Source organism: Leuciscus leuciscus (genome assembly GCF_965113295.1).
Source record: "Leuciscus leuciscus genome assembly, chromosome: 3".
Classification (NCBI taxonomy): Eukaryota; Metazoa; Chordata; class Actinopteri; order Cypriniformes; family Leuciscidae; genus Leuciscus; species Leuciscus leuciscus.
The window spans coordinates 46,598,597-46,622,061 of record NC_138727.1 but is presented as its reverse complement, the minus strand read 5'-3'; the positions used below and the strand labels follow the sequence as shown (position 1 = coordinate 46,622,061).

The 23,465-nt window shown below is 37.0% G+C and overlaps 1 protein-coding gene across 2 annotated transcripts in view; it reads right to left on the bottom strand.

The window, feature by feature from the left end:
• meis1a (Meis homeobox 1 a) overlaps window positions 1–23,417 on the bottom strand; it is a 23,632-nt gene extending 215 nt beyond the window's left edge. The window contains exons 1-13 of one of the 2 annotated variants that reach the window (XM_082164246.1): window positions 23,033–23,417; window positions 21,712–21,923; window positions 21,081–21,219; window positions 20,840–20,890; window positions 20,652–20,702; window positions 20,049–20,195; window positions 16,865–16,970; window positions 14,475–14,620; window positions 9,363–9,439; window positions 3,653–3,711; window positions 2,567–2,653; window positions 1,160–1,260; window positions 1–561 (exon numbers count right to left, since the gene is read on the bottom strand). The exon at window positions 1–561 is cut by the window's left edge and continues 215 nt beyond it. In XM_082164246.1, coding sequence (XP_082020372.1) covers window positions 1,199–1,260; window positions 2,567–2,653; window positions 3,653–3,711; window positions 9,363–9,439; window positions 14,475–14,620; window positions 16,865–16,970; window positions 20,049–20,195; window positions 20,652–20,702; window positions 20,840–20,890; window positions 21,081–21,219; window positions 21,712–21,923; window positions 23,033–23,044 — 1,149 coding nt within the window. In that variant the 5' untranslated portion in view covers window positions 23,045–23,417 and the 3' untranslated portion in view covers window positions 1–561; window positions 1,160–1,198. Of the gene's footprint in view, window positions 562–1,159; window positions 1,261–2,566; window positions 2,657–3,652; window positions 3,712–9,362; window positions 9,440–14,474; window positions 14,621–16,864; window positions 16,971–20,048; window positions 20,196–20,651; window positions 20,703–20,839; window positions 20,891–21,080; window positions 21,220–21,711; window positions 21,924–23,032 lie in introns of both variants that reach the window. The other variant, XM_082164245.1, reaches the window with a different exon arrangement.
• Between the last annotated feature and the right edge of the window lie 48 nt (window positions 23,418–23,465).

Genomic DNA, 23,465 nt, shown 5'->3' with positions numbered 1-23,465 from the left:
GTTGCATTCATTGGGGCGTTTATGAACCTTTTCTGTCATATTTGACACATCCAGCAGCATTATATACAGTTATGGGCTTTGTATTGAATTGCTTTGCACAGATTAGATCGCAAACTTCCGTCAGTGTGACGTAGGCATCTATCGCTCCCGGACTTTTGTCTGCAGAATAATGACTCTTGATTTCAGGTGGCACTTGAGTTGAAACACGAGACTTTGTTTTGACCTTTCAGGCCACTTGAAGATTCACCTGGTTCCAGGTGAGAGGTCACGTGAAAGAATCTCCCGGCCCAGAGCGAGTACGTCCAGGTCTTGAGGCATTTCTTTTTTTCTGTATTGTTTACTGATACAGTTGATCTGCCCATCACAGGGAACACGAGTCCCGGCGGCCATCTTGAATCCGTCTGGCGCCTCGCTCCGAGAGTAAAGCTGTAGGGGTTTCTTTAGGGTGTCTGTACCGTTGAATAAAGGCCGTTTATTGTGATGCAAGTCAAAATCCAATTTTCGAATCCACCAGAAAACTCTGGGTCCGTGAGCAAAGGATTGATTCTCTCGCCAAAAAGCCTGAGTGTGTAATGAAAAAGAGTTGAAATCATTTATGAGGAAACACTACTGGCGACAGCACGGTCACAAATCAATTCAGCTGACATTTCTGTCAAAACCCCCGCTTTCATCTTTATCTTTTCCTGTGGGTTGAGACATTAACTGATTCCAATGTCATAAACTGTCTCCACTTAGTAATTGAGTGACTAATTAATTGGACTGGGTGGTTTGTACCATGTGACGGTGGAAATATGGGATGGTGATTTTGCTGTACAGTTGCTGTGAGTTGATTTTTATAAATTATTTTTATAAACTGCTCTTGCAAATGAAACACACTCTTAAAAATAAAGGTTCCAAAAGTGTTTGTTTTTTTGCAAGAACCTTTGCTCTTAAAATCACCTTATTTTTAGTGTGAAGAACGTGTTAATAATCCAAAGAACCTTTTGTGGAATGGAAAGATTCCATGAATTTTAAAGGATTTTCATGGAACCATCGATGGCAGTAAAGAACCTTTATTTTTAAGAGAGCATGAAGAAAACGGTGAACAAACATGAAAGCGCGAAAGAATTAGGACTATTAGCTGATTCCATAAGGGGGAATCCCTGGTGCAGAAGCGTACCTCTCGTCTGCTGTGTTCAGCAGGATGGCAGGGGTTTGTTTACATGTAGTGCCACTGACTCTCCAGACCCATATTCACTCCCCCAAGACCACCCAGAGCCGCTGAGAGAGAGACAGAGAGAGAGAGAGAGAGAGAGAGAGAGAGAGAGAGAGGGAGAGAGAGACAGAGAGAGAGAGACAGGGAGAGAGAGAGAGAGAGAGAGAGAGAGAGAGAGAGAGACTTTCATGAAATCACAAACACATACTGACAGCCTTGACAATGGATCATTCTCATCTTGTATAGTCAAATGTTTTTTGTGTATTTAGAGTAAATGTTTATTATTAATTAGTTATCTAATTTCAGTAATTTTGTATACATCTAATTTGCTCAAATAAATATATATCTATGCATATAAACACTGTATAAAAAACATATATTGCAGGTGGACTGACATTTTTATGATTATATGATTTACAAAAATTAAATTAAATCAGTAATATGGTGCAAGAACATGTCCTGTATGATACATGTCCCACTGAGATAATAATAATTTTATATATATATATATACATACACACACACACACATTTATATATATATTTTTTCTACTATTAAGTGTTTTCTTTTTGAGTATATTGTAAAATGAAAATTTATGGCAAAGCTGAATTTTCAGCATCATTACTCCAGTCTTCAGTGTCACATGATCCTTCAGAAATCATTCTAATATGATGATTTGCTGCTCAAGAAACACAGAGGTGTAAAGTCCAGGTTCAGAAAGTAAAAGTCCTCCTCAGTATTTTGTTCCAATCACCTGGATTTGCTAATTAGCACAGTTTTTCAGTCAGGAGAGAGAATTAATTAGTGAAATCAGCTGGCTGAGTTCATGGTTGGAATAAACATATGGCAGGACTTTTACTTTCTGACCCCTGGACTTTACACTCTCTGATTTATTATTATTATTATCAATGTTGAAAACAGTTGTGCAGCTTCATATTCATGTGGAAACTGTTTTTTCAGGATGATTTGATGAATAGAAATGTCAACAGAACAGCATTTATTTGAAATAGAAATCCCAACATTATAAATACCTTGACTGTCACTCAATTTGTTCAAAATCTGTCCTTGCAGTATACAAGTATTAATATCTTTAAATATAATATAAATATAAATATCGAAAAATTTGGATTTTTCTGTGTTATAGTAATGAGAAAGTTTCCTTAAATGTCATAAACACATCAAAAAACAATGATGGCTTCATTTTCTTTAAGCAAAATATAATTTCTTATATACTGATACTGATTATTGGTGTGAATCATCCTTTTATAGAGCGTTTTATAAATGAAGCAGTGCTTTGCTGGCTTCAGTTACAGGACGTGTGTTCATTTTCACCCTCAAACATTTGAGCATTCAGACAGAGGGGTGATGTACCTGGTGGTCTGATGCCCATGTGCGACTGACCGTCCATTACGAAACCTCCCATCGGCTGACCGTCAGGGGTGTACGGGCCACTGTGACCTACTGCACACACACACACACACACACACACACACACGAGACAGTTAAGAAGGTCAGACATATCCACATATAACAGCTTCCCAAAGGAAATGTGTTAACTGTCACAATGTTAAGAACACTTCCTTTCCAATCCACCCAGACATTTACTGAAACCAAGCTGTGTGTGTGTGTGTGTGTGTGTGTGTGTGTGTGTGTGTGTGTGTGTGTGTGTGTGTGTGTGTGTGTGTGTGTGTGTGTGTGTGTGTGTGTGTGTGTGTGTGTGTGTGTGTGTGTGTGTGTGTGTGTGTGTGTGTGTGTGTGTGATGGATAAGGCTGAGTTCAACTAATTCATCCTGAAAACAATTTTAGGGGCAGTTCATTCAGGACATGTTCTTGCGTTTAAAAATGTTTGGAAATACATGATTGGTCCATTGTTTTAAAACTGATGCACATTAAAACTTTTTGGGGGGGATTTTGCATACATCCAATTTGCTACACAAACATATATCTAATCACATATATGCTGTGTATAAACCATATATTGCAGGTGGACTGACAATGAGAATTAAGCAAAATAAACATTACATTTTTTATTCCCAATATATGTAAGAAGTCTCTTCTGCTAATTTATTTGATAAAAAAATACAGTACAGTAATATTGTGAAATATTACAATTTAAAATAACTTTTCTATTTGCATATATTTTACATGCTAGTTTATTCCTGCGATGCAAAGCTGAATTTTCAGCATGTTTGGAGACAAATGATTGTTTCCATTGTTTTAAAACTGCTGCACATTAAAACGTGTTCATTTGACTCCTTCAAAAGCATGAAACTTGTGGTGCAAGACACTGAAATAAACAGAAAAACAGCAATGCAACGGCAAAAGTCATCCATCTGTCGCATGCTTTCATAGACCAATAATTAAAACATAGTGCAGATTTGCAGGATGAAAGAGAATTTTATACAGTTTAGCTCTGAGAGTTGAAACAAAAATCCTTCAGTTTTACAAGGCACTTGCCTGCGCGGTTGGACTGGTCGATCATCGGCTGGACGATCCTTCTCCTGGCGTTGATAAACCTGATGGAGCAAAGCAAAGAACAGTTGAAATGAGCATAAAAGGACATTTATTTATTTTATTAACGTGCTGGCTCCTTTCAAACGCAAGCATCAATAAAATTTATGGTTCTGGATCTGAACAAACGTATTTGAAAAAGTATTAAACTTTGGCGCGCGGCTCATCCAGCACAGTTTGTGCTACAGCCACGAATGATTTCTCAAATCATGCAGCTTATTAAGTCTAAAGAGAACAGATTTGGGTGAAAACGGGTGAAAATCATTGTCATGTCGGCCAATTCTGCATATGCAAACACGGCTGACATTACAGAACACTAAAAAAAACAAGTTTATTTTAACATAGAAGAACATAAATTAACACAGAACTTCAATGCTTTCCGCATTTATTCCCATGCTATGCTTGACCTATGACCCCCTGACTCGGTGACCTCACACCCCGGGCAGCAGCCCAGCTCTGCTCTTTCTCAGCCTGAAAAATTCCCTGTGACCTCTGACCTTGGAGTGCCAGGGCACAAGTCCACACATGATTAATGACCCCTCTGCGTCACCCCAGGTGCTTCGCTTCCATTCGAACCTTCACAAAGGAGGGGAAGTTCTACTTTTAATTCATAGGAAGTGAATTACACACGCTGACCATGTGAGCGTTCTTTCCATTAGAGGAGAAGCCTGCCTTTACATCAAGTTTTCCGGCCAACTTTGACCAAATCTAAACATTCACACAACAATATTCCCTTATTGCAACAAAGATGCATTTACTTAAGAAGCAAAACTGCATAAGACACAAGGACTCATTTTCAGAGAATGGATGAATTATGTTATTTCTCTTACTTCACTCTTGTTAGAATAATAAGAAAAATAAATTCTTTGAAATCAACTCTTACACAAATTTTTTTTTGATCAAATATATCTTGTATTAAGTATATAAATTCATACGTGAAAACGGAAAAATACAGATTTAGAAAAAAATTCATATACACCTGTTCAGAAGTTTAACAAAAAAAAAAATTTAATATTTTTATTTGACAAATATCCATTCAATTGATCAAAAGTGACTAAAGACATTTATAACTTTCTATTTATCAAAGAATCATGAAAAAAAGTATCCTGGTTTCCACAAAAATATGAAGCTGCACAACTGTTTTCAACATTGATCATAATCAGAAATGTTTCTTGAGTATCAAATCATCATATTAGAATAATTTCTAAAGGATCATGTGACACTGAAGACTGGAGTAATGATGCTGAAAACTCAGCTTTGATCACAGGAATAAATGGCATTTTTCAATATATTCACATAGAAAACAGTTATTTTAAATTGTAGAAATATTTCACAATATTACTGTTTTTACTGTATTGTTAATCAAATAAATCCAGCCAAGCACATTACAATTCCCACTGCAGAAGTGAGAATGTACCAGTTAAAATGTCTATATTTGATCATATTTTATAATACATTTTCCATGTAGTGTTGCATCCCCCAGCTTGAGAAGCACTGGCATATGAATGTTAAGAAGCAGTAAAAACAGAGATAAACAGGAAGAGCATCATGACGAGCAGGTACGATAAACGCTTTTTTGAGGTTGTTGAGCGCTAGCATCTCTCTCAACTCCGCCCGTTAGGTGACCAATCAGAGATAAGAGCCGTTTCCCCAGCGGGGACGAGCCCGTCCCACTCTTTAAGGGGGTTAAAAGCTGACCCCTCACTGAACCCCTCTTCTCACCACGAGACCAAGTTTACGAGCTTCATGCCTCTGCCTGTTCACTCCAAACACACACACACACACACACACACACACACACACACACACACACACACACACACACACGTACACGGCCCAACACGCACGCCAAACACATAACAACACTACGCAGCAAGTGAAATATTTGGGGGCCCTTTCTTGTACACAAGGGAGCAAAGAAACACATAGTACCTTTACTGCACAATCCAACACAGAACAAACCTGCTGTGCCATATAGGCTCATTTATATAGGAAGAGCTAGTCTATGTGGGGTTCAGATGCTAAGATCTACTATATACAGTGCGGTTGAAAGAATCCACTAGTAAAAATACTTCTATTCTGAATTTTAATACAAAATATGTAGGCCTACTTGCAAATTATATCACAAATGCATATATGTATAAAAAAAATTATAAATAAAAAATCCATTTAATACAAAACATTTATTTTCAAATTACATTATCAGCATAATTTGAGTGAAAATAATTTTAGTTAATGCTCAATTTTCATGCTCATTGTCAGAAATAAATAGTTAAATTAATAAAGTTAATAAAGTGGGAAATATCTCCAAACATTCCTTTTGCCATTAATTGTAATAATCCAATAATCCAATACAGCAAAAGATATAAATAACTGTCTTAGAACCATTTTTTGGGGTGAAAATACTAACGTACCTAAATATATATATTTAATATTGTTACACACACACACACACACACACACACACACACGTGTGTGTGTGTGTGTAACAATATTAAATGAGTAAAACATTTATAAATAATTCAGCATTTTACATATATATATATATATATATATATATATAGCATATAAGGTGGGGTTGCTTGTTTTTTTGCAATTTAATACAAAATATTTATTTGCAAATGGTATTATCAGCATAATTTGAGTGAATTTTTTTTAAAATTTCAGTTAATGCTCAATTTTCATGCTCATTGTCAAAAATAAATGCATTTAAAATCTAAATGTACATATTTCTTTATTTTTATGTCATTGAATTCTTAATTCTCAAAACTTAATTTCCAGACTTGAATAAAAACAAAGATTTTCATGTGGTCTCTTTTTGGACCCCACCGTACATTCCTAGGCCTCCCAGTTTATATTAACTCACCCTGTGATACTTGTAGCCTATTGAACCTAAAACTCAACAGCAAATGTTCTTGTCTGGAAAGCATAGACATAAAGTTATCTTTTAGTCCCACTGTATTGTGAGGTCATTCGGAGGACAGTGTTCCTCTTTACGAGTGTGTGTCTGTGCGTCTCCATGTTTAAATAAACCAGTCCAGCTGTTCCCTGTGATAATTTCTGTTTAATTTGACAGCAGCTCGTTTTCGCCCCTCGCGTTCCCTCACCTGTTTCCTCTGTGCGCCGGAGCTGCACACACACACACACACACACACACACACACCGCTTTCTGCGCTCTTGTTTGTGTTGGGCTTTGAAGAGCACCTAATGTATTTTCACTCTGGTTATTAAAATACTAATTAGTTGTCATTTTGATTATGAAGGGCTCTTGAGGGTCTAAATACTGTTTACAGTGATGAGCAAAAGCCAAAGACGAGAAAATGTTCTGCCAATTAAAATGCACAACAAAAAAAATAGTCAAAGAAATGATTAAATATGACTGAATCAACCTGACGACACACACAATCCAAAATGTAATATTTAAAAATATTACGAAATATTTTCTACAAGCAATGAATTTGTATTTTGTATTTTTTAATTATTAAAAAATAGATATTTTAAATAGATATCACACTTTTTTTTTCTTGTGCAAATAGCACAAGATGAAAATCTTTCTCAAAAAATAAATAAATAATTTTTAGTAATAATAATTACTAAAAGAAATAATAATAATTTATTAATAATAATAAATAAGTTTTGGTGACTTGAGGAATATTCCACATAATGGTGTTCTGCAAATAAAAAGCTCTGGTGAAGAACAAACTTACAATATACAACTTCGTCTAGTAAAATGAAAATGTTAAAAGAACTGTTTTGTTTAAGTTCTGCTTACAAATCTCAACTTAAATCTGTAAGTTGCCTAAACTTTTGAAATTGAGTTACCTGTACTCAAGTTTTATGGTAACCTCTACAAATACACAAGTTAACTCTACAAAGTAGTAGAGAGTAGTATCAAGTCAAAAATTATGAACTATTTTACTTGAAAATTTTGAGGCAATCAGTTTCCACAGCTTTTCTAAGAAAAGTCAACTTATCACTTTTTACAGTGTAGAGCTCAGCAAATTAAAGGACTGTAAAGAAACCAGTCCAGATCTTCAATCACCACACCTAACATTGTTTAACTCTACTTGTCAGTTACTATGGCAGAAGCAGTCGGTTTATGTCCTTGTAGAAATGTTTCTCATGAATCTCGACTGGTGCCGGGACACCACAGGTCATTTCCTTTCACATTAAGCCGGATCAGAACATACACTCTAAAAAATAAGACTTCTCCATTGGTTCGTTGCAGCAAACGGTTATCAAGAGCCATTTTTCACTCTATAGGGTTCTTGAGTCGACTAGCGGTTCTCAACTGGATGGTCACAAGGAGTGTGCAAAATGTTAAAGGAATTTCTGCATGGGGAAAAAAATGCTAAATGCTTAAACTAACCATGTAATCACGCACAGTTAGGATAGCAGAACAGATATGGTTATCAGCGTAGAAGTAGATAGGGAGGAAAAAACCCTTCCTGTATCTATTGCTGTTGACGGCCAAAACTGTGAGTTCAATCAAAAGCACAAATTAATCTAAAGCTAGTCAAAGTAGACAGATGCAAACACGAAGTCATGCCTTTAAAAAACATGGACAGAAATACGCAAGCTTGAAAAATGATCCAGACTACATTAACTCAGGGTTCAGTTGCTGCGAGCAAAGCATTGTTAGTGTCGACCACAGTGTGTTTTATCTGTCTATCTATCTATCTATCTATCTATCTATCTATCTATCTATCTATCTATCTATCTATCTGTCTGTCTGTCTCTGTCTGTCTGTCTCTGTCTGTCTGTCTCTGTCTGTCTGTCTGTCTGTCTATCTATCTATCTATCTATCTATCTATCTATCTATCTATCTATCTATCTGTCTGTCTGTCTGTCTGTCTGTCTGTCTGTCTGTCTGTCTGTCTCTGTCTGTCTGTCTGTCTGTCTCTGTCTGTCTGTCTGTCTCTGTCTGTCTGTCTGTCTGTCTGTCTGTCTGTCTGTCTATCTATCTATCTATCTATCTATCTGTCTGTCTGTCTGTCTGTCTGTCTGTCTGTCTGTCTGTCTATCTGTCTGTCTGTCTGTCTATCTATCTATCTATCTATCTATCTATCTGTCTGTCTGTCTGTCTGTCTGTCTAATGTATCACAGTTTCCACAAAAATATGAAGCAGTGCAACTGTTTTCAACATTGTTAATAATTAGAAATGTTTCTTGATCCTCTAATCATCATAATGATTTCTGAAGGATCATGTGACGCTGAAGACTGGAGTAATGATGCTGAAAATACAGCTTATTAAATACCCCCCCCCCCCCCACCACCACCACCACAATATTACTGTATTTACTATATTTTTAACCAATGAAATGCAGAAACTTTTCTCAAAAACCCCAAACAACACACACTCACACACTCACACACACACACACACACACACACACACACACACACACACACACACACACAATGTATTGTACACTTTATGTCTAGTCTCAGTACTGCAAAAAAGATCTTGATGTTACACATTCTATAATGTAACATCTGATTATTTGATGAACGTGAGAAGCTTCTCCTTTGGTGTCAGGATGCAGAACCCTTTTTCCTCAATAGAAATAATAGCATTTCACATCACTTGCTCATACTTTCACATCTGTATTTATTCAACCTGATGCTGTGTTTGTCTGATGTGATCAGCCCTTACCAGTTGTTGACCTGCAGGATGGTCAGTCCAGTGTCCTGGGACAGCTGCCTCTTCTGCTCCTCAGAGGGGTACGGGTGCTACGGGCCGCAAACATCGACAGTTACAACACTAGCAAACAGAAGAGTAGCTACAACAGTAGAATTGCAAGAAAAAAACAGGACACAAAGGACCAGGTTTCAGTTGCATTTGTTCTTCTGTTGAACTGTGTTATGTGGCTGTAGGGTGTTTGCATATGCAGCCAAACAAATTCCTTGTATATCTTGGCAAATGAAGCCCTAAACTCTAAAGGAAACCCCATGCGCTAATCGGAGAGTTGCCAGCTGGGATTTAGACGCCAAGCCACAAAGTCATTACAAATTGCTATCCTGTAACCAAGGGTGACGGCTCTAGCAAGCACCAAAGCCTTTCTCTAAACCCAGAGGATACGCACACAGTGACAGGGGAGGTCTCAACCTGTAATTAGACAACAACTGATCCCGGGTCAGCCGTCTAAACCTCAACGAGATCTATAAATAAAGAGGAGTGAGCATTAAACTGATCCTGGAGCAGGAGTTTTACAGCAGCGACTATAAACACCTCACCCATGAATGACTCTCTCTTAACACCTGTTGCATGCCGAGAGCTCTGGTAGCAAATGGTGGGTAACTTTACGACCGAGTGAGCCATGCTGGCTGGAGGTGTGTGTATGTGTGTGTGTGTGTGTGTGTGTGTGTGTCCTGTGAAACTCAATGAAGAGTTAAAGGTGTGTGTGGGGTCATTATCCTGTTTACAGAGGCAGTAAAACTGTTAGGGCTCTAATGATCTGTAATTCAGGGTGAACGGTACTTAAAAAGCTTCTAAAACACACCCAGCCTCACCCGCCGCTGCAGCTGTGTGAGTGTGTGTGAGTGTGTGTGTGTGTGTGTGTGTGTGATGGTCCCTCTATTGTACTCAAACACTGAGTCTAGACTTTAGACTATTCTACTTAAACTCTACTATACCAGTGGTTTTCAACCGGTGGGTCACAACCCAAAAAACCCCACAGACAGCAGGGATGAAAAACAATACGAGATCCAAGCACTAAATCTAACCATCGGGGGAAAAACGTGCTTATGTCATGACAATACTTTTGCATATTTTTTAGTTCAGTTAATGGTAATATTAAATTACAATTTATATATTTAAAATAATATACAAATATTGAATTGATTTGATACATACATGTATGTGTTATAATAAAGCATTGTAATATAGTATTATAATAAAGATATTAAAATAAAATACATCTATGTAAAAAAAAGTTTTTTTTTATTTAATATGTCCTTATTTTATTAATATATACATTTTAGTGTTTCTCAAATGTTACAAATATATAAATATAATAATATATAAATGTTTAAATTGTGTGTGTATAAACATAAAGTATTATAATAAAGACAGATACAAGTATTATAATAAAAAATAAAATAAAAAATTATAATGTATTTATTATTTAATTTTTATTTAATATTTATGTTATACATTTTTCTCAAATATGTTAATACTTTTACACACACACACACACACACACACACACACACACACACACACACACACACACACACACACACACACACATAAAGTATACAAGATAAAGCAAGTATATGTGTATATATAATGCTGAGTTGAGTTATATATAAATGTTATTAATTAAAAATTGTTATATATATATATATATATATATATATATATATATATACATACACACACACACACACACACACACACACACACACACACACATATATATACAGCATATATAATATACGCGTGTGTGTGTGTGTATACAGTACTGTGCAAAAGTATGTTAGTATTTTCACAAAAAAATGGTTTTAAGCCAGTTATTTATATCTTTTGCTGTATTGTATTATTGTATTGTTACAATTAATGGTAAAACGAATGTTTGGAAATGTAAACTGATATTTCCTTCTGACACACTACACAGCAAAAGATATAAATAACTGGATTAAAACCATTTTTTGGGGTGAAAATACTAACGTGCCTAAAACATTTGCACAGTACTGTAAATATAACTTAATAGATTTGAAGTAGTTAGCTAGTAGTACTTTCTCAAATGAGTAGCTTTATGGTATGTAGAGTATACTTTGATTTATAAGAAGCTTGTTACTTGGCATGCTAGTTTTAAAGTAGCTTCTCCAACACTGCATAAAACAGATTTTCATTTCTAAAAAGATGTTCCCACAAAGACCCAGCAGGCCGACTGTGATTTTCATTAACTTTGCAGCTACAGTCTTGAGTGAATCCCAAAGTGAGGCATGACTTCTCAGTCCGACGGTTCTCTGTTTCATCTCTGCGTCTCCGCGTCGCCCCCCTCCCCTCTGCGTTTACGGGGGGGGGGGGGGGGGGGGGGGGGGGCGAGTCTGGCCGTGATGAATCACCTCTCCTCTCTTTCATTCTCTCCAACATTTTTCTTTTCCGCATCCCTTTCTTTTCATGGGCAAGGACGGAAATTCCCTGTAGGTCTAGCAGAACCCAGGTCCCCAGGAGGAGCTGTCAGAGCCGTAATGGATGGTGTTTTGATAACAGCGAGTTCGACCCTGGAGAGACCCTGGGGGGGGGGGGGGGGGGGGGGGGGGGGGAAGGAACCCCAGCAGATCCATCCTCACACAACATGCCCGTGCAGTTAGGCTAAATGAACTCCATCGCGCCCACCCCGCCCCCAACAAAGCCCTCCGCTCCTCATTTTTTGAGACTGACGCTAATTGCGGCTCCCTCATTACAACCAAATGCTCCACCGCTTCAAAGGAAAAGTACACCTGTGGAGAAACCGGCTAAAACAGTAGCATGAAAGACTAGAAAGTATAAATAAAGCCCCAAAACAAAAGGCACCCCAGCTAACAAAAATATGTTCCAAGAACGTTTTGGTAACGTCGCCATTAAGCTTCAATTCTGAAACGTTCGAAAAGTCCAGTTTTTAAAATATTTGGATTTTTGGTTAAGGGAACATTCCATTTGATGATTCTGCAAACGTTATGGGAATGTTACTTTTAAATGTTCTCTGAACATTCGAAAACAAGTTACTTTTAAAAAACCGTTAGATGAATGTCCAACCAAACGTTCCATGAACGATGGTATAAATAATGTTTTAGAGCTAACATTCTGAGAACAGTATAAAAGACCAGATAACTTTGAACAAACGTTCTATTAATTTTACTGAAAAAACATTCATTCGTAACATTGTTCTGAGAACGTCTATCACAGGTGGGTGTTAAATAAGTGAAATACAGTGAAAATTGACTGATGAAAATCATAGGATTATAGGGGGGGGGGAGGAAACAAAACTCAATGCAGTTCTTTTTCATGCAACAAGGAAACTATCAAGCTCCAAAAAAAGCACCATAAAAGTAGACAAAATGACTCACGCATCATGAAAAATAACAGCACATGGTTTTGAACAATAAGAGTGAAAAAATAATGAGCTAAATCTTTAAACACGATGCCTTTGGTCTGCTCTGCAGCTGAATTAGGGGTAATCAGCGAGCGGAGGTCTGCGAAATCACATTTACAACTGACAAACATCAATATGGAGATTTAGATTGATCAGAGCCTGGGAATAGGCGGGGTGGAAAAACATATGAATTATGTTTTGCATGCACTTCTCATATTTCTAAACTTCAAACAGAAGGATGCCGTAATGTCTGAGGTGGCGCTGCACGGTGTTTGTGTGCTTGCCGGAGCTGAACGCATCAGGGAACTGTACTGGAATAAAGGTTGTGGGGGGGGCGCGTTCTTTTACGCACACGACCTTTGACCCCCCCTAATGATCTCAGGGAATGTTGTAATGTCATCTATCTGCATGCTCACCACCTTAATCGGCGCCTAGAATCCGCATTCTGTCTCAGTGTTTCCCTCCAAATCACACTGATGGATGTTCAGGTGTTTATGTGCTCATATCTGTACAATTACCAAACAATATTTACTTCACCCTGACATCACTCCTCCACTCTAAAGTGTCACATGATCCTTCAGAAATCATTCTAATATGGTGATTTGATGCTCGAGAAACATCTCTGATTATTATCAGTGTTAAAAACAGGTTAGGTTTAGCGTATCTGCAAATGTTGCCTACATAGGGAGAGCCACTGTGTTTGAAAGGAGCTGATTTGCTGACGCTGTTATTTGTAGGTTTCAATTAAAGATCTTGAATATGCACAGCCGCAGTGACTGGTTAGCACATGTTCAGCTCTTTTCTGTCCTCTTGTGACTCTTATATAAATCATAAAACATTTCTTCCATAACGTTGGTCGCTCAGGCAGCCGTGTGTTCTGCTGCTTCACATCTGCTGGCAAGAGGGGAACAAACTACCCACTAATTACCCTATCCAAATCACAGCCTTTATGTGGGATGCATATGAGCTAGTGTTTATGAGGTAGTGTGAGCGCCTATTTGTTTGGAAAGAGATTCAACAAGTTTCCGAATGAGAGAGGAGGAAAATAAGGATGCAGAAACAAAGGCTTAATGTCTGTTCAGATTATATATTCAAAGCCAGAGCGAGGGGGAGGGGCTCTGAGCTGTGCCCGCCCACTTTACCATGGAAACCGCTATCACACCGTACACATGACAACAGTAAGGAAACACTGCCTGTGTTTCATCCCAATATATTGTTACACCGGTCATTAGTGCATCTCTCTCTCTCTCTCTCTGTGTGTGTGTGTGTGTGTGTGTGTGTGTGTGTTCAATAAGCCTCTAGGCAATGTGGGAGCGTCACTGAGCTTGAAATAATGCAGGCGTGCAGGTACAGACTCGCCGGCACGAGCTTCTTATCATGTTCTGTGCATCTGTAAGCTGTTTTATATGCCTATGTGTGTTGATGAACTTCAGATTAAGTTTCAAAATGGAGAAGCACAACCTTATAGCACCTTATAATGATCCTTAAAATCACATAACATGCATTTATCTTGGGCTGCTTTCATTAATCTCAAAGTAGTTGAGCATTATTGTTTCTGAAAGCCTATGAATTTACATTTATATCGAACTGCATTGAATAACTTTAGTTCAGCACGTGCTGGTTTGGTTTTTACTCAGTTACAAATTAACACACATAATTATGATCATAAGAGAGACATGTTTTACCGTGAGGTGCTGGAACAGCCATGCCCTCATGATGTTGGTTGCCACTTTGGGAAAAATGCCTCTTTTCTTGTTGTTCTTCCTCTCTCTGTCGGGGTCTTCCTCCTCTCCTGTGCTTGGAGAGGCGACACTCTGATCCAGAAAGTCACCTGAGAAAAAGAAACCAACTATTAACATGTTTGAGATAGTGACAGTGAACTTAAGTATTTTTTTTTTTTTTTTGTATTTGCATTGGCTACATTACTTGTTTAGAACAAGGTTTTTAGATTTTCAGAAACGAATAAATGCAAATCCATATTTAGTTTGATGTATTTCCACCATTAATGTACAGCGACAGTACTCATATTTAAAATCATTTCAAACACATCATTTTTTATTATACTCAAAAAACATCATTCCAACTAATTATTTCACTTCTGTTCAATATGGTTTAATTTAGCAGTTAGTTTTATTAAAGGGGTAATATCATGACTCATTTGTAGGGCTGGGAGGTATGATGATATATATCGTTACCACGGTATATAATATCGCTAGAGGTTTTACTATATTGTGTATATCGCGGTCGGTAAATATAGGCACTCTTGACATTTCAGAGTGATGAAAGCATGAATGAGAAGATAGAGCGGACATGCTTGATGTTAAAAAAATGTATATATCTTGAAAAGGGGCTTGTGTTGACTGGCACACTGCCAAAGTGCGCACACAGAAAGCTGCCACTCAGAAGGCATTCGCGAATTTGGGACGTGCTCAATGTTAAAAAGTGTTAATAAGCACAAATAATAAGCAGTGAAAAAGAGCTCAATGCGGTGTGGTCACGTCTCTCAGCATGCGATCGTGAATTCAGTTCTCTTTCACGTCTTATTGCGCTTGAATGGTCGAATACACACGCAATTATGTCAAAAATGCCCATCGTGTGAAGTATTCATGTAAACACAGCTGGTTGTGTCTCAGGTGAAAGTAAAGAGTTGGGTGTAAACCGGATGTGTATCAGTGTAATGGATCTGTGCGTTTGGTCTTAAAGTGACAGCAGCCTAATATTCCTGCTTAATGTGAATCCAACAAAAGAGAAAATCACTTACTGCTCTTGACTGAATCACTTTTTTAGCTTTAATAAGAATACATTTATAATTAATTCATACAGCGACAGACTATGCAATATTTCATTTTCACATTTGATTATTACATTTCTGTACTAATATGTTAAATAAACCTATTTCACCTGAAAAACTTAATTTGTTTCATTCATATTTTAGTTTTTTACATATTTTTGTATTTGTCCTATTGTTTGTAATTTGCTTATTTTTTCTTATTTTTAATAACAGAAATTAGATATAATAACACAAAATAACTATATTGTTACACCCCTACTCATTAGGAGCCAGCATTTCCTTTCTGTACTGTAAAAACAGTAACTTTCAAAGCTAAAAACTTCCTTCTTCACTGAAAAATAACCATTTATAAAAATAAAAAGCATAAACATCTTGTAAAGGTGATGTCAGACAATAAAATACTGCACTGTAAAATGTCGTAACCTGCAGCTGTTATAAATAGCAGCTGAAAAGAGCTATTTCTACCTGGTTAAACCCATACAATTAGTTTTGCTGGTATGAATTAATGTATGTAGGATGATTCAGTGATATTAAATAATATTTTTTGACGTGAATAGAACCAGTTCATTTAGAATTGACCATTTTTAGGTTATCCTTTTTTTCTTATTTCACATGCAAAAAGGCATTTAGCCTTAACAGCATACAAGCAAAAAAGAGCACAAAGAGAGGATACAAAATGTCAACAAACTTTACATAAAAAAATTTAAACATATAACGTGGCTTCTGAAAAGACAAATGTTTACAGTATAAATAATGCTCTAGGACAGACTCTGTGCTTCATTGTGATCATTTATCCGTGTGTTTGTCTGTCTGTTGTTTCTCTTTCTCGGGCAGTGAGATATTCTGTCCGAGCCAGACTCACAGCTGCTGCGCTGAGGCAGAGCGGACAAAACACACACACACACACACACACACACACACACGCAGATGCGGTGCTCGGGGAAGTATGTACTCTGGTTTTTATTGGCCATGGTTGGTGCTCAGAGCAGAGGAGCCCAGAGAAGAGTCTTTATATCCATCATGCACCATTTCCTGTCCAACACACATCCACACACAAACACACACAAACACACACACACCGAGAGGCTGCAGTTATTTAGGAGCAGTCTACCGATGTGTGTACATGCGTGTACGTGTGTGTGTGTGTGTGCAGTCGGAGACCCCCGTGGTGGTGCTAAAGTGTAAATGTATGCTAGAGATGACAAACCTGCTGCAGATCTGTTTCACTTGGCACACAGCGAGCTCTTGCGTGTGTATCTGTAGCATAGCGTGCAAGTGTGTTACCGTGCTCGCTGCTGTTGTCTCCATTGTGTGAGCCGGCGCGTCTGCTGCAGGCCGCCGGAGCTTCAGAGGAATGAACAGATGCCGCGTCGTCCTCTCTCCAGAACACCTAGAGAGAGAGACAGGTAGACAGAGTAATAAGCGTCATATATTATTGGTTAAGTACAGTATAGCGGCGCATACCAGAGGCGTGCTGTAAGGAGTAATACAGAACACATGCTGCAAGAGCAAACAGTTTCAAAACGCTGTATATAAACACACGCACAAACATCTGCACGTAAATTATAAGACAAACAAACATACACGCACCGATGAAGCGGATGGATACGGTTCTGGATGCTGATTGGTCAACTGAGCGTTCGAACTGTGCTAAAATACATAATATAATAACAGCTATGACGTGAAACACCTGTTCATCTGGTCAGTGTGTATATCACTGCACAGCGCCCAACTGAGAACGTTTACATGTCAGTGACTACAATTTTTTTTTTATGTTTTAAATATGCAATCTGATCAGTGTGTTGCAATTAACTGACACTAAACCTGTAGAGAAATGTCTTAACCAGAGATCAGAAACCATTCAGAGTGAGAAGAGTGAGAAGGATTACATTAGGAGAGACCGGGGCTAGTTGTCACATTGATTACTCCATATACATTCACACATTTACACACACACACACACACACACACACACACGTGTGTGTGTGTGTGTGTGTGTGTGTGTGTGTGTGTGTAAATGTGTGTGTAAATGTGTGTGTAAATGTGTGTGTAAATGTGTGTATATATGGAGTAATCAATGTGACAACTAGCCCCAGTTAGTTATATATATATATATATATATATATATATATATATATATATATATATATATATATAAATAAATATAGTGGGTTTATTTGTGACTAAATCTCTGCATAGATTTAAGTTATATATATGTATATGTGTGTGTGTGTGTGTGTGTGTGTGTGTGTGTGTGTGTGTGTGTGTGTGTGTGTGTGTGTGTGTGTGTGTGTGTGTGTGCGTGTGTGTGTCTGTGTGTATATATATACAAATTTAGGAAAAATAATCTCCTAAGAATGACTCAAAATTCTTCAAAAATAGTGTGGTTTATTGTGTTCACTTTTTACACAAATGCAATTAAAAAACATGATGAAGTTGGAATTGTAGCTTGGATGATATACAAAAAAATTTACCTATTTTAAGAGGATTTAGAATTTGTGTAATTGGATTTACCTTACATTTCCCAATGTGACAATTTGCCCCGGTCTCCCCTATATATTCTATGCATAAATGAATTGTATTTAGTTATTTTAAATTTGTTAAATTATCTCATATCTACATACCAGACTACAGATTTTATTCAGTTATGAGTTGTTTGGGAAACACTTTTTTTCCTTGTACAAATAAGGAGCTGTTTTAAAGTGAGCATCTCTGTGGAATAAGGAGACGGTCTCTTGCGAAACATATAATAAATCAAGATTTTCAACCAGGCAAACATAATCCTTAACATTCCAAATGCAATGATGGTGACTCACAAAAAACCCCACATCATTAAGGGAAATACAGTCATCATCACATGACACAAAACTCACAAGCATCCATACAAATAATGCAGTAAACAGTAAAGACAGTCAACAACGCTTCAGTGATAGGTATTCAAGACATACACAGCACTAATGAACTCTGATGGATTATTTACACTCTAAATAATTAACACTGCCAAGTTTGCTGTGTGTGTATATAGATGTATTCTGAAATAACAACATATATTTATTTATTTTTGATTGGTGGGACTTCAAATCCTTGGTCTGAACTATACTTGGTCAGTATTGGAATGGACAACATATACTTGTAATTTGTATTATCATGCGATCTGTAATCATTTTGTGGGACGTTGTGTATATTTAATTATGCATAACTTGTACACTGTAATGTGAAGGTTTCATTTAACCTCAAAAGAGCAAAAATGATTAATTATAATATGACAGAAGAGTGATTCTCTGCTGTTATTTAATATAGACGACGGGGACGGATAGTCTGTGGCCGTATTGTATCTCATGAAACAGGAGTTTCTGGCCTCCCCACAAAAACAATCTCTCCAGGCTAGTGTTTCAAGTTCCCTTCGCTACTGTATTTGAGCAGGTGACCAATCTATTCAACATTTTAAAATATATTCATATATTATGGAAAGGGTATATTTTGGGGGCTTTTAAGTTTGTGGTTTTATTGTTTTTTGTTTGTTTTTTTGTAGTTCACAAATGAAGTTTTAAAAGTACAATATTCCATGTAATGTCTCAATTATTGCGTTTTCATAAAAGATGCATGCATAATAAATATAGAAGAATTACAAAAATATTTAAACAGGTTTCATGTCAACCGTGCTTTTGCTGAAAAAAAAGGGTAACACTTTACTTAAAGCATTTATGTATGACGCATTATTAAAAGTATTTTTAATGCATTAATTATGTCTTGTAATGCACCTTATAATGCATTGTATGATCTCATGAATACCACAGTTATAATAAATAATAATACGTATCTAAAGTATAGCGCATTAAAAGCATTACAAATAACCAATTTCAGATGTAACAAGGAATCTGCAAATATTATAATGCATTTTAACTTTGGTTTCAATTATTTATGAAACATATAATGCATTATAGCATACATAATGAATAATGCATTATTCATAAAGGCTTTAAGTGTTATACCGAGAAAAATAATTCTCACCACAGGCCCAGAGAAATCATAATAATATTTTTTTTTTATCTTTTCTATTCTTTTCATATGTTCTATATCAGCTCCATATCATTACTAAACTTTTAGCCTAATAGATCAAGCAAATCACTTTTTCTTGATAAAGTCTTAGCTTCATAAAATCCTGTAAAAAGTGATCAGTTGACTTAATTGACTTAGGAAACCTGTTGTCTTAAAATTATTGAGTAATAAACTTCATGCGTAGGCCTAATTGAAAAATGTTCGTTATGTGAATTTGACAATTCCACATAACTTAATTTTTTTCAATTACTCATGAAGTTTATTTACAGGCAATGGGTTTCCTCACTTGTTTTTTTTTTTAAAGTTAAGTCAACTGATCACTTGTTCTAGCTTTGTACAAAGCAAAACATATTCAGCACTGCCCGTTTAAAAGCACACCAATGCAGAAGGAGTTTATCTGAAGGCTTGCCTGGTCTGTCCCTCCCGGGGTGCGTGTAAATTCCTCTCCGTCAGATCTGGATCCCCCCTCTTTATCATCCACCACCAGATCAATGGGCATCTTGCCCTTCAGACAGCTGATGTAGCGGTGACAGAAGTTGTCACACAGCTCATGCACCTACGATGAGAAATGAGAAAAGACAATTAACATTAATGATAGGCCTATGTGTTATTTACATGTTGACGCACGTCATATACACGTAGCCTAATGCACGTAATATAACGAAATAATAGTAACACTTAACAATAAGGTCTCATTTATTAACATAATGCGTTACCTAACGTGAACTAACAAGGAGCAATTCATTTGTTACAGGCTAGGTTATTTATTAATCTTTGTTAATGTTAGTTAATAAAAATCCTGCTGTTAATTGTTTGTTCATGTCAGTGCATTAACTATAATATTAACAAATACAACATTTGATTAAATAATGTATTAGTAAAAGTTGAAATGAAAATGAACTAAGATGCTGTGCTAGTTCGTTAGGCTATTAATGTTAACTAAAGTAGTTAACTAATGAAACCGTATTGTTGCCATAAACATATAAATTATAATAATAATTGAAAGCCAAACCTTCTCTAATTCGAGCAGATGAAATCGTAACACTTGAATTGCTTGAATCATCTAAAACGAAACGACACATCATGTCACAAAATGGCTTTGTGGTTATTGTTTTATTTTACCCAGTTATAAAAAAAGAATTCAAATGGTGTAAAGTAAAAAAAATATTGGCAATTGTCTCAAACTACAGGGCGACCTACCAAATTATCCAAGTCTGGATTCGACGAGAAGAAAGGTTTTTCCGCCCTTATCTGAAATGAAAAAGACAAAACAAAACAAACAATAGCGATCGTATCGTTAGCCCGGAATATCGATAGCCTACAATTGTCATACACAATTACATTGGGCTGTGTTGTTGGTTGTTATTACAGTGGGTTTTTTTAAATGATATAGGCAAGTAATAATAACCGGTTGTTAGAGAAGTATAAACGAGGGCCTGACCTGTTTTGAAAATACTGTAATATCTTCGTCAAATGACTCTGACGAGCAGACGTCGCCGGTCACCCCGCTCTCTCGAGGCGTACACGTCGCTAATTCACATTTCTCGAAAACTAGTGCAAGCAGAGGGAAGAGGGGGTGCCTGGAAAACAAAACACATTCACTGGACTTTATATAGACTATCTGTTCTGCATCAAGCACAAGACAATCGGCTTCAAGGCCCTGTCTTTACCCCCCTATCCACACCTTTTCAAATAATGGAGAAATCTGAAATAAACTGTGATTTTTATGTGAACATTTAAGTACATTTAAAATTGTATGCAACAATTATGGTTGTGACAGCAGGCCAACAGCATTAATTCCATATCATTGAAAACATACGTAGCCTAATAAAAGTTAATTTGTAGTCTTCATTTTAAGGGGGAAAAAACACTGTCAGACACGTAAATATTTCCTCAATTTCAGAATTACAAAGTAGGCTATAGCAGAACATCGTAAAAAATTTTTAAAAAAATTGCACAAAATAACAAGCGACTACATCGAAAAATATTTTTACTTAGACGTTCTGCCCTACATCCTAACTCATCGACATAATATAATAGGCAGCATGGGGTATTAATCACACATAGCCTACCCGTAAATGGCGTCTTTGTCCCGTTTTAGCGCGTCGTTAACGGGCGCCGGGCCCCCGGGAGCCCCGGGGTGCGCGTGCGGGTGCGGGTACTGGTGAAGCGGCGGGCCGTGACTCACGTGAACCGCCTGCATCGCTCTGGCCGCGTGAGGATCCCCGTACATCGGAGACGGGATCCCGACCGCATCCATGCCGTAATGCAGCAGATCCTCGTACTGAGGAAATTCACAATGTGGAAGTTAAAACTCAGAATGGGATTTTTGTTGTACACACCTTTACACATAGGCTAGGCTACACTCTTAAAAAATAAAGGTTTCAAAAGATTTCGCAGCGATAGTAGAAGGTTTTATTAATCTAAAGATCCCTTTTCCACTATAAAGAACCTTTTGTGCAATGGAAAGGATCCATGGATTTTAAAGGTTATTTATGGAACTATCGACACCAATAAAGAACCCTTATTTTAACAGCAGGCACTTATTTATTTAAATTGAGCATCAAACCCTAATTAAACCGAATTACACGTCAGTAGTTTCATACTTAAAGCAAATTAATTAACCAGGGGTTCGTTTTAATTTTTAGGCCCTTTGTGACTTCAATGTGCAAGAACGTACAGCTGAAAATATTAATCATTGCAATTACTTCTTTAAAACATTTTTGGACCTGTTTTTACACATTAAACACATGGAACGTTTTAATTCACAGCTGATGTCAAATTTAAATATGTTATCTTAAATTACCGTATCATAAGAAACTGATTTTTTTTATTACTATTTACAATTATTATTTCAACTCAGTTTTCCTGTTTACGATAGCTGCATTTCAAAATGCACAAAAAGTATAGTGTGACAGAGAAATGTAGCAATGTTTTAACTGCGTATTAAATAATTACTGAAATTAATATCGATGTTTTATAGCATTAAATCGGTCTCGCACAAGTACCCAACGACAGCAATATGAGTTATGAACCGGCTGTAAGCATCAAGTTACACTTTTGGCTGTCAGCTAAATATGGAATTTTAGGATAATACTTAAAATAAATTTAAAAAATATTTGAATTTAAACAAAAATAAAATAAAGAATGATTTTTATAAAAGCATGCTGCATGAAAAAAATATCATGACAAAAAAGAAAAGAAAAAACGTTTTTTTGTTTTTTTTTGTGGTTTCACTTGTTGCTGCGTATTCCAAAACAATTTATGTGTATAAACGCACACACACGATTCATTGAAGGAATTAAAGGACATCTGACTGTAATTATGTCCTATGTTTTATCAGCGTCTGAGCAGAATTAGTCTTGACGGCCACGTTTGAGGGTTTTTACGCACCCGTTGCGCCATGAGGACTCCGCGTCACCGACTCCCTGTTCTCAACACGTCCAGATCTCAGTGCCGCGAGCCCGGGGAGCCCCACACCGCACTCACAACTCTCCCGAAGTTCCCGTGCTGAACAATAACATTGTAATCCACCCCAAACACTCAGCTGGTCAGCTTTCGCAACAAACGCAAAGCTGGATATCAGTAAGTTAGAATTCCAGTTCTCGACGCTCCGAAACAGCCGAAGTGCGCGTCTGACGTATGCCTTGTTTTTCTATTTCCAGTCGAAGATTTGTAGCCAAAAGGTGAAAAAGCAAACTCCATTCGGGGCTTTGATCGTTTGGCTGGTTTATTCCTAATGCAATAACACCTCTATGGGATGTGAGGAGCGCGGAGAGGGAGGAGGAGGAGGAGTAGAAGAGGGCATTTGGACTTCTTAAAGGAG